We start from the raw sequence: 12051 nt of genomic DNA on the forward strand, positions 1-12051 counted from the left end.
TGGGACGCTTCTAGCTGGTCTTTCATCAGGATTCAACACTGGTGGAGTCAGTGTCATGCATGCAGTCTTGCTCAACCGATGGGCCATAGAGTAGAAAGGATAGAGGCGTTTTCTTGTGTAACTTTTTGTGTTTTGTTTCTTAAATTTATACACTTGGATCATCATTTTCAAGAAATTAAAAAGTAATCATAATAACTGATGGAACACAGGTGAAACTGCTGCCAAAGTGCCCTTTAGGAGGACATCATTCTCAGAAGTAGCTCTGTCTCTCCTGGCTTGAAGTTCACACAGCACTGCTGCTGTTTTGATATCACATAAGTTTGATCGTATTTTAATTTAAAAATACATTTGTAAGGTGGTTCGTGACAAAAATGCGTAAATGTTGAAATTTGGTCCCTATAATAAATACAAAGTAAGACGTTCCTTCATTGACCATCCCATTAGTTTTACACATGTTCCATGGTTCCACTCCATCCTTATCTCTTGCAATGGCATGTCACTCTGAAGTCAAATTTCCTGAGGTGCTTATTAAAATCAGAGAAGACTTGCAGGACTTTTTTTTCTAGAGTCTATCCAGTTAGTTTGCCCTATTATTTTCAGAAGTATTTTTCACCCTATTTTCCTACAATATAATGTTCCTATTACCACTACCAAAGTCAAAATGGAATCATTACTATACAGTAGAAATAAAAACACTGTACTGAGATATATACAGTATGTGTTGTAACTGCAAGGGCACCTGCAGGGTGAATACACGTTTCATAGCTTGTTGTCCTTAAAGATAGTCAGTTCGCACTTGTGGACAGTGGAATTAGGTTTATCAAATGCAGAATAATCCCTCTATCTTAAAGAATAAAGATGAAATTAAAGAAGTTTATCAAAATAGAGTAGTTGGACATATATTCAGTAGCGTGAAAATAGTCAAAGGCAACAAAATAATCCCAATGATGATAACCAAAGTAAGAATTCCAAACAATAAGGGTATAGATTGTATTCATGATACCTTTTCCTTGAAACATCCTTATTTTAAAGTTAGTTGGGAATTGCTGGTGCATTTCTAATGTGACTTTGGAGTTCAATTCAAAATCACAGAAAAATAAATCTTTTGAATGGCAACGTTAACCCATCCCTACAAATTGATAATGGGTTTAATTACTCAAATCAATCATGAGATGCTCGTATATTTGAGTTTTTCCCTTGAAGCTGGACGCAAGCAGGAACACTCGGTCGTCAATGGAAACCATAGAAAATGCCCGAGGCGCCTGGATATTCAGCTCCTGGGATGGGACAAACTGGCTCCTCTTGCTGTCCCATTGGTAGACCTGCGTCAGTGAATAATCGCTACCCAAGATGGCGTACTGCCAGTTGCCGATGGAGACAGGTTGGAACACCATGGAGCCGCGGGAAGGAAATGTCTGGACCTCTTTGAACATGGCGCCGTCCCAGCGCATCACCTTGGAGTCCCCGATGAATCTTGTCAGGCATATAAACAGCTCACCTTTGAAAAGATTCAAGAGACTGTTTAGCTCTCACATTCAGCTACTTCAATCTGGATCTAAATAGGAAAAGCTGGGGGAAAAAAAACAGTTTACATAACTCCAAAATAATTCACATCTTGTTATGAATTGCTACTTCAAAAATGCTCCATAACAGATAAGCTTTCTGGTTTGAAAGAAAAAATGGTAAGAACATTTGACAGTAATAAAATATGTGCAGGTTTATTTGGCAGTGGACTGTGACAATTACTCTTACCACCTTCAAAGTAAATGCCTCTAAAATGCAGAGCAACGAGGAGCTTAAGTGTTATAAATTAACTGCAAGTTAAAGAGCGTGAGTCATAAATCCTTTTATTAAATTAACCGAATGTTTGGCCATGGATCAAAGTCCACTGTTAATCAAACTGCACACCCAAGAATTTTTGCATCAAACAATGAATAATGGCCTTCGTCTTCAGCAAATGTACTGTTTGCTATGTCAGGGACAAATTCTTCAAAACATCTGATACTGAAATGTCTTAAATATAAAATGTGTGTACAGCTGCAGCCCTAACCTTTGACCTGGAAGTGTTTGACGGAGAAGACATCCTCCATGTCGGGTATGTCTGTCCTGCGATCGAACTGTTTCTGGCTCCTGTTCCATTGGTAGACTACAGGCCTCTGGGAGCTGCTGGACAAGATCAGGTGGGCTTTGTTGGAGATCTCCAAATATTCTACATCTGTGTCGCGGTACCACGGGTGGAGGGATTGGTGGGTGTAGAAGCCGTTACCGTTCCATTTGTACACTGTTGTTGAGCCGGCCTATGAGAGGAGGAAGCACATGAAGTCCTACTGCAACCAACTAATAAATAAGATCTAAAAAGTCTGAAGAAGAATTACATTTGACAAGTAATTGACCACTAAATTGCAAATTTAGTACAAGTGTGTGTGTGCTTGTATGTTTGCCTGAGTGTCCCTGAGCATATGTTACAGCATATGTGAACATTTAGCAGTGCCAGGGTAATCAGCAGCTGTAAACTGACATGCTGCAGAGAAAGACACCAAAGGGAAGAAAATGCTGACATGGTGGGAGGAGTGGTTTAGAGGAGCAGTGTGTATACAGTGGCTGGATACAATAACAGAAACGCATGCACCACATAAAGAGATCAGTCGGGCTGCTCCTATGAGATAATGATTTGGGCTGTTGACCTGCAGATTGTCAGTTGCATCTCTGTATTTAGGTTCTTCTACAGAGCAGGAGCAACAGCAAGAATTGAACGATCTGCAGTGGCGTCTTCCTCTACAAAACAAATAGACCTTGTCAAAAAAAAACTGCTAAGATTAATCCTTTTTTAAGCTTTTTATTTATTTCTCTGAAGCTCTTTTCGCAGGGCCGAGCTGATGCTTGCTTATTTAGGTCTGCAGCTTGTTCTTATCTACATGTCGTGCTGGCCATTATTTATTTTTACAGACAAATTCGCAAAGCTCTCCTTTTGCCAAATCAAGTGGACACAGTCGTTAAAAACAAGCAGTTTCTTGTTTAAAATCAGTTTCACTCTGCTTTGCTGGCTGATAGCCAAGCTGCCTCAAATTTAGCATCACAAGCTAAATACTGTATAATCCATTATGTGGTTCAATTACAGTGGGTACGGAAAGTATTCGGACCCCTTTACATTTTTCACTCTTTGTTTCATTGTAGCCATTTGCTAAAATCAAAAAAGTTCATTTTATTTCTCATTAATGTACACTCAGCACCCCATCTTGACAGAAAAAAAACAGAAATGTAGAAATTTTTGCAAATTTATTAAAAAAGAAAAACTGAAATATCACATGGTCATAAGTATTCAGACCCTTTGCTCAGTATTGAGTAGAAGCACCCTTTTGAGCTAGTACAGCCATGAGTCTTCTTGGGAATGATGCAACAAGTTTTCCACACCTGGATTTGGGGATCCTCTGCCATTCTTCCTTGCAGATCCTCTCCAGTTCTGTCAGGTTGGATGATGAATGTTGGTGGACAGCCATTTTCAGGTCTCTCCAGAGATGCTCAATTGGGTTTAGGTCAGGGCTCTGGCTGGGCCAGTCAAGAATGGTCACAGAGTTGTTCCGAAGCCACTCCTTTGTTATTTTAGCTGTGTGCTTAGGGTCATTGTCTTGTTGGAAGGTGAACCTTCGGCCCAGTCTGAGGTCCTGAGCACTCTGGAAGAGGTTTTCTTCCAGGATATCTCTGTACTTGGCCGCATTCATCTTTCCTTCAATTGCAACCAGTTGTCCTGTCCCTGCAGCTGAAAAACACCCCCATAGCATGATGCTGCCACCACCATGTTTCACTGTTGGGATTGTATTGGGCAGGTGATGAGCAGTGCCTGGTTTTCGCCACACATACCGCTTAGAATTAAAGCCAAAAAGTTAAATCTTGGTCTCATCAGACCAGAGAATCTTCTTTCTCATAGTCTGGGAGTCCTTCATGTGTTTTTTGGCAAACTCTATGCAGGCTTTCATATGTCTTGCACTGAGGAGAGGCTTCCGTCGGGCCACTCTGCCATAAAGCCCCGACTGGTGGAGGGCTGCAGTGATAGTTGACTTTGTGGAACTTTCTCCCATCTCCCTACTGCATCTCTGGAGCTCAGCCACAGTGATCTTTGGGTTTTTCTTTACCTCTCTCACCAAGGCTCTTCTCCCACAATTGCTCAGTTTGGCTGGACGGCCAGGTCTAGGAAGAGTTCTGGTCGTCCCAAACTTCTTCCATTTAAGGATTATGGAGGCCACTGTGCTCTTAGGAACCTTGAGTGCTGCAGAAATTCTTTTGTAACCTTGGCCAGATCTGTGCCTTGCCACAATTCTGTCTCTGAGCTCCTTGGGCAGTTCCTTCGACCTCATCATTCTCATTTGCTCTGACATGCACTGTGAGCTGTAAGGTCTTATATAGACAGGTGTGTGCCTTTCCTAATCAAGTCCAATCAGTTTAATTAAACACAGCTGGACTCCAATGAAGGAGCAGAACCATCTCAAGGAGGATCAGAAGAAATGGACAGCATGTGAGTTAAATATGAGTGTCACAGCAAAGGGTCTGAATACTTATGACCATGTGATATTTCAGTTTTTCTTTTTTAATAAATTTGCAAAAATTTCTACATTTCTGTTTTTTTTCTGTCAAGATGGGGTGCTGAGTGTACATTAATGAGAAATAAAATGAACTTTTTTGATTTTAGCAAATGGCTGCAATGAAACAAAGAGTGAAAAATGTAAAGGGGTCTGAATACTTTCCGTACCCATTGTATATAGTTAGAAAAGATGGTGTTGTAATGTAGCCTTACAACGAAATATAGACTATTGTACACTGATAAAGGAGTGCGGTTTGGTCATCATAAGCAATTTGAAGACATGTTCAATCCTTGTAATCAGACAATAATAAAAAATGTTGGTGTGAATGTTTTGATTAAATGCTTTTGAGTTTTGGTAAAGCAAGATTTGCCAACCTTTGAGCTGTCTGCAATGACAAAGAAAGACTCTCCATCGATTATGAACGTCTCAATGTCGTTGGGTTTGCGAATCTTGAGGATGTCAATGTCCTGGATCTTGATGAACTTGTTGGCAGAGATGTCGCGTTTGTAGATGTGCGAGCCTCCAAACAACTGAGCCACTATGACAAAGAGGTGGTTGTCAATCACCATGGGCTTACAGACCACAGTGGAGGTGCCTGCATGATAGAAGAGAAGGCAAAAAATCAAGGACATGTTATCAGCACTGGTTAGTCAATCATTATCAATATGTATTTTTTAATAGACAACATTGGGAAGGACTTTCAAACTAGGAAAATACACCTTTATGCAGACGACATAGTTATATACTTAGGTGCACTTTTCAACAATTACAGATTTTTTCAACAGTTTCTTTAAGTGGTCTATAATATTAAGGTCACCAAATGTATGACTCATCACAATCATTAGGTAGTATAAATATCAGCACTTTGAATTGGGGGCAGGGTGGCTGTATTGAAAACACATCATCGTGTTGGTATTGTTTGGATAACAGACTTTCTTTCAATGACACATTGAAATCTAAAAATGAAGTAACTGAAATTAAGAATACATTTGTCATTTTCAAACTACTTTTTGTCTTAGCTAGTAATACAACTTGTGTTGTGCTAAAGTCTAATATAGTCTGGATATAGTCTACCAGCTTTCTTTTTGTATACCATAAAGAGCAGTTCATTCATTCATGCCCCCATTAATAATTCCACAGTGGCATTTCAGGAGGAACATATTTATGCCGGCCTTCTCCACAACAACAACAACAAAGCTGCTGCTTACTTTTTCATGAACTCACTTTCAATGGTGTCATAGGTTCGAAAGGTCATCTCAACATGATCCCATTCCAGGAAGCTGCACGTCCCAGCAAACGGTTGAGCAAACACAACAAACTGATCCATACCGAAGGTGAAGGCCTCCACCGAAATGGACTCAAACTTCAGGGACTGATAGGAGGCGAACTCTGAAAAAGGATGACATCATAGTCAATTTTGACTTATCCTTAAATAATGATTTTATATTGATACGTCTTCTGTGAGAAAGATGGGAATATAACCTTTAAGCAGCCCTTTCTTTATTAGATTTCATAGATTTAGGTTTTGTATCTTCTATTATGCTTCTATGACTCAGAAAGAAAATACCTGATGTGATGCAGTCAAAAGAGTGTGGCAGCAGATCATTGAGCAGCTTCCCCTGGTGGATGGGTGGGCCGCTGCAGTGGATCTGGTCCAGGGTGGCATTAGTGTTATGCATCCACTCCACCAACCACTTCAGCTTGCAGTCGCATATGAGGTTATTGCCTCGTAGATCCCTATGTGCATGATCAATGCATTTGCTCAGACATCATTACACTAATATCTAACATGAATATTAAGCTTTTCGTTTCCACTTTGTGTTCTGTGTCTGCTTCCTGTTCTATTATCTGTCTCTCCTGTCCTTTGGCTGCACTTTGGGTTGAAGCCAGAAAAGCCACAACAAGTGTCCTGTCCCCTAAGTAGTCTGTGCTTGTCGCCTACTCCCAGTCTGAATTGCTGTCGACCTTGGTTGTGTGTACAGAATCACTGTAGCCTGCATTATTCTGCCTGATTGTTGCAGTCTAAAGCCAGAATCTATTTATTTTCTCTGTAATTGACTATTTTACTCAGACATTCTCGCACTTATTATCTCTGTCTTCATTTCAGGACATAGCTTCTTGTAATATCTTGTTTTTTTCCCTAGCTTTTCATACTTTTTATCTCCGCATTTTTCATCTTTTATTTCCTTTATCTGATGTCCCTCATCCTTCCTTTTAATCACCATGCGCTCATAAAATTATTCAAATATTTAATCACACAGTTTTAGGAGAGAAAAAGAAAGACAGAGATGCCTCCTAACCCCTCCCCAATGAAAGTCTCTGTTGTACCATAAAGTGTGGCATTTCATTTGATACAACATTTTCTATTTCAAATAGTAGTTTATCTATAAAAAATAACCTTACATAAATCCACAGATATGTCTGTAGAGGAAACTGATAAACTAAATGGTTGTTAGATGTTCCAGCCAGACATGAGACAAACTGTACTCACACTTTAGTCAAAGCATCCATGCCCTTGAAGACATCTTTGGGCAGCGTCTCAAGGTTGTTGTAAGCCAGACTCCTAATCAGCACAGAGAGGAAATCATACACAAAGTGATTGAATTAGACTGCCTCTCTGCATATAATTGACTTTGAGTCGGTACACAGTCTGTCTAGTCATTATAGTGGCTTTTCAATTCTTCTGTTTGCCAGCTTGTCTTCAGAAGGAGAAGAGTGAACAAAATACCAAAATTTAAGTCTGCCCTGTGCTTTTCAGATAACAATAATGAGACAACTGGCTCCAGTGTGAAATAGAAACAGAAATGAAAGAAGGGAAATTACATTTCATACAGGGAAAGAATGCCATTTATGAAAAGCCAGTTTTATCCAATACACAAACCCCCTCTTTAAGACTGCCATGTGGATGACATTGTAATAGGAAAGTTTAAATGAACCCACCACAGCTGGCCTTGTTAGGCAGAACTTTAAGAGAATGAACTCCAAACTAGAAAGAGATGTGAGGAATGTCAGCACTATTTGAATTCTTCATTATTTATCCAAGAGTCTGTTTTCTTTGAAGATAGAGGCCATCTTTCTATGATTTTGTGAAAAGGTGCACTTTCTAATCATGATGTACATGAAGTAGGATTGTATGACCCCTGGTTGTGCTTATAAATAATGAATCTAGTGTATGTGGCACATTCAAAACATCCTTTCTAATGATAGATTTATCGTAAATGGTCATTTACTTTTCCATGTTTCACTTCACTATGTTTTACCACTTTATCCTTTATAATGGAGTCAAAACACTCATTATTGGCTGGACTATTTACAAGTATGCCATTATAACATTGTCTTACTACTTACAGCAAAGGTGCAGCTCAGCTATGATTAACCAGATAACAATCAAACTGAAAAATAACTTTGGTTTTCATGTGTTGTGTTGACAGATGGATCAGCAAGAATAAAAGCAATTCCTAATAAATAAAAAAAACAAAAACGTGTTTCATAAATGTAAAATATGATTGGTGAGAGTTCAAACATTTGTGATGCTGAGCAAAAGTATGCCAGCATTCGACTTTACTGCATAAACTCTAAACGGGCTCGGAACGACCCGTCAGAGATTAGGGGACAGAGTACAGGTCACAAGGTTTAGAGTTTCAGTACAGTTATATTTAGTCTTGACCTACAGTCACTCACGTTCTCACCTATCTTTAGATTTGAAAAGCTTTGAGTGTTTACAAAAACATTGTTGGTTATCTTTTTTCTTCATCGGGAATTTGCTACTTTTATTACTCTTAATGAGTAACGCTAATTAATGACGTCTTTTCTTCATACTAAAACTCTAAATACAAATACATGTCAAACTATGCATTATTTATCAGTCACACAACAGACATCATACATTTCTCAAATATAACATTACTGCTCATAACTGATATTAACTGAAAAAAGCTAAACAATTCTTTATGACAATCACAGACACTGAACAATTTCACTTTTTTTTAATTCATTCATTTTCAAGTCAAAATGTGCTCTGCTGGTTCACTGAGTCACTAACATTCAGATCAGGCCTCAGCAACCTGATCCAGCTGACTGTTACAAACAGTAACCTTGTTCATCACCACTGTCAGCAGCAATTTGCCTACCTTTGCATTTCAGACACTGACGAAGTGATACAGAGTGGAAAAAGTGGAATTGATGCTCAGGTTTTATGTTAATACAACGTGAATACTAATATCCCATTACCACAGAGAAAGGAGAATGTGAAATATGGCTGTGCAGATCGTTGTCTCACAAAAAGGGGGAAAAAAACAAGTATACCAACAATTTGAAAAATAGAAAGGAATGCAAGGAAGATACTTACAGATGTATCAGAGTTTTCAGGCCTCGAAAAGCAAAAGGGGATATCGATGAAATTCTGTTGTTTTCAATAAATCTGTGGATTAAAAAAAAGGTTAACAATCACGTGCAAATATAAGATACATTTTGACACTGATAATGGGAATCATATCCTAACTTTCTGCAGGTTCTCTCCAGTTATAGAGTTGTATAATGTAATACCTTCAAAGCCCAAAAAATATATATAATATGTAGCATACCCTAGGCCCTGAACAAACCATGCTTCTGCTCATTTTTTTGGGGGGGGGGAGGAAGCAGCTAAGCTCTGTCATGACCCAACATCAAGTCAGCAAACTTTATAAACTCATTAGAATCATAAAGATGTAGGTTGTCCTCTAATCAGGCAACATAATTGTAAGCACATGTGTGGTTGAAACTTGAGTGTGTAGGGACTTGCATGCCAATTTTGCTTATTTTCTGTAAGTGCGGTACTCCAATAATGGACTCATTGTTTCAGAATGCAATGCTGGACAACTAAAACAAAACATAACATTAGAAATGATAAACTACCAGACATTTAGGAAAACTAAAACTGTCGTAAAAGTTTGAAAAGGTGTCATTAATGTTGATTGTAATGTTGTTTTTCATCCGTTCCTGTTGGCACAATACAGACAATGTGCTAATTGCTGGGATGTACGGCTTCCTGGAATGTACCAGGCTTTTATAAAGGAATGAACACATTACTTACAGATATTCAAGATGAGGTAAACCCAAGAAGGCATCCTCATCGATCAGGTCAAAGGAGTTTGCTGTGAAAAGTCTGTGAAAAAAAACAAAAAACAGTCGAACATTTGATTAATTTAAAGATACAGAACACTGGATTGAATTAAATCTCCCAGGTTGTTGTTCTTGTATCATTATTCAAAATGGTGTTTTGTTGAACATTAATGTCTTGCCCATCACATTGGGGTACATGCATTGATTTATTACATATAATATATAAGTGTTAAACCGAGGAAAATAAGATCGAATGATCGGGTGTGAGAGTTACTGCAACACACAACAACAGACTCATTCGGCATTTCTGCCCACAGCGTGTGGTTAGAGAATGAATGAAATGAATCAAACAGAGAAGCGGCAGATCACTCCTACATGTTTTGCATGAATTGAATGAAAGAGAGAAATGGATGCCTCTTCCTCCCACATGTTTCTGAGTCACCCTTTAAACCCATACTGTAAGATAAGTGTACACCACTTATACATTGTGCACTTCATTGTATCTATAGATGGAATCTTACAGTTCAAACGTGTAGGGTTTTACTTGCATGAAATTTGAACATTTTTTATCCTTTTTGACGGTCAAATCCCTTCTTAATCTACTGTTAAAAAAGTACTCCTTTTTAGAGCTCCACAAAATGCCTTTATGTCCACACACTGGACATCTTGTTTAAAATAAAAACCATCAGGCTTTTTTTTCTAGCTAAGCAATCAAGCGACACTGACCCTGTACACCCTCTCTGTTGGCCACAGAGGAGCTGCATTGATTAAGTTTGCACTCTAATAGGGGTTAAGATACTCCAGGTCACCTTGGCAGTAAATAATGAGAGCAAGAAGGTGATGCTATACCCGTTCCCTTTCCTGTTTAAATTCCCCATCCTTCTGCACACGAGCCTCCATGAACACTCAAACTGATTTAATGTCATCTAAGCACGTGGAAAAACTGATGCCAGGAAAACAAAAGAGAGCCCAGTTAATAGTTACCTCACCGTAAGAAATCACTTAATAGACTCCAGTCCTACAAGATGCTTAAAAATAGATGTCTTATGTAATCTTTCGTTTCAAACCAAGATGTTTCTGTTGTTTCTAGGTGCTTTATTTGGGGGTGAATGGGGACATTTTCATTATTTGTTTCTGCCCCTCCATATCTTGCCTGCACATGCACACACACACACACAGCTTCTACACACCCTCTGCTGTTATTGTCGCTGTAGCCATGTGGTGTATTGCATAATCCCGACACCATTACAGAGAATACCCCTTTAAATCTGCATATCAGACTTTAGATAAAGAAGTCTGCTGGGGGTTGGGGGGTTGGGGGTGTGTGCCTCATTGTTTGAACACTGAGCATCTATATAGATATAGATAGAGAGATAGATAGATAGATAGATAGATAGATAGATAGATAGATAGATAGATAGATAGATAGATAGATAGATAGATAGATAGATACTCACAGTAGTTGCAGGACAGGCGTGTGAACAAAGCTTCCTCCTGTGATTTCATTAAATCCAGACTTGACAAAAGATCTAAATATACACAAAAGATCAAATAACAAAGATGTCACCTGGATACACTGGGACATGGAATATTACTCAAAGCTTTTCAGACAAAACAGCATCATTAATTCCCCATTGGGAGTCTGGTGGTGTTGCAGAACTACTTACAGTGAAACGACATCCGACGGGAAGGTGTGAGGCACAGATCGGACGTTCTCGCACAGGGCGTTATCTTTGGTGCAGGTACATCCAACGGGGCATCTGGGCTGCCTCACTCTCCTCCCGTCTGCCAGAACCAGGCTGACAGCAGCGACCCAAACCAGGAGCGTACATCCTCTGCCCGAGTATCCCATGCCTGCTGTCCCGCTCGAGAATACCAACACTCCTGCACATGCAACTTCTCGGCCTGATCCTCCGGCAACAATCCTTAATATGTCAGTGTCTCGTTTTGATTTTGGAAGCTGGTGGCTGGTTGTGCTCTGATGCGGGCTTGTGTCTATGCCTCTTGCGTCTCAATAGGACGGCACGGGTCCAGCGGATTCGTTCAGCAAGGCGCAGGATTACAAATGCGGGACAGACGGGACATGGGAACACAAGACCAGTCACATATCTATAAAATACCCCAAAAATAAAAAAATAAAAGAATGTCTATTCCGCGTTAAATGAGTTTCTGTAGTCTTAATTCTGCGACCATGCAAGAAACCAAAACAATAGCAGCGTGAATTCCCGTGAGAGAGACAAAAAAAAAGGGAAGAAAGAGAGAGCCGGAGGAGAGAGAGAGAGAGAGAGAGAGAGAGGGGACAGAGAGGGGGGAAGGCCCCAAGGTGCGCTTTTTTAGCAGCACTGCCAGCTATTATTTATGCGCGCTTCAGAGA

At 39.6% G+C, this 12051-nt stretch overlaps 1 protein-coding gene across 1 annotated transcript; it reads right to left on the minus strand.

Annotated features, from left to right (window-relative positions):
- Positions 1 to 1103: 1103 nt before the first annotated feature.
- Positions 1104 to 11895, minus strand: lgi1b (leucine-rich, glioma inactivated 1b). Its single transcript, XM_061028992.1, has 10 exons — positions 11345 to 11895; positions 11135 to 11206; positions 9649 to 9720; positions 8926 to 8997; positions 7069 to 7140; positions 6145 to 6314; positions 5802 to 5966; positions 4952 to 5172; positions 2051 to 2297; positions 1104 to 1498 (listed from the first exon to the last, which is right to left on the minus strand). Exons 1-10 carry the CDS (start codon positions 11527 to 11529, stop codon positions 1149 to 1151), a joined length of 1626 nt encoding a protein of 541 aa, XP_060884975.1. The 5' UTR covers positions 11530 to 11895; the 3' UTR covers positions 1104 to 1148.
- Between the last annotated feature and the right edge of the window lie 156 nt (positions 11896 to 12051).

Source organism: Labrus mixtus, chromosome 21 (genome assembly GCF_963584025.1).
Source record: "Labrus mixtus chromosome 21, fLabMix1.1, whole genome shotgun sequence".
In the NCBI taxonomy this organism is placed as follows: domain Eukaryota; kingdom Metazoa; phylum Chordata; class Actinopteri; order Labriformes; family Labridae; genus Labrus; species Labrus mixtus.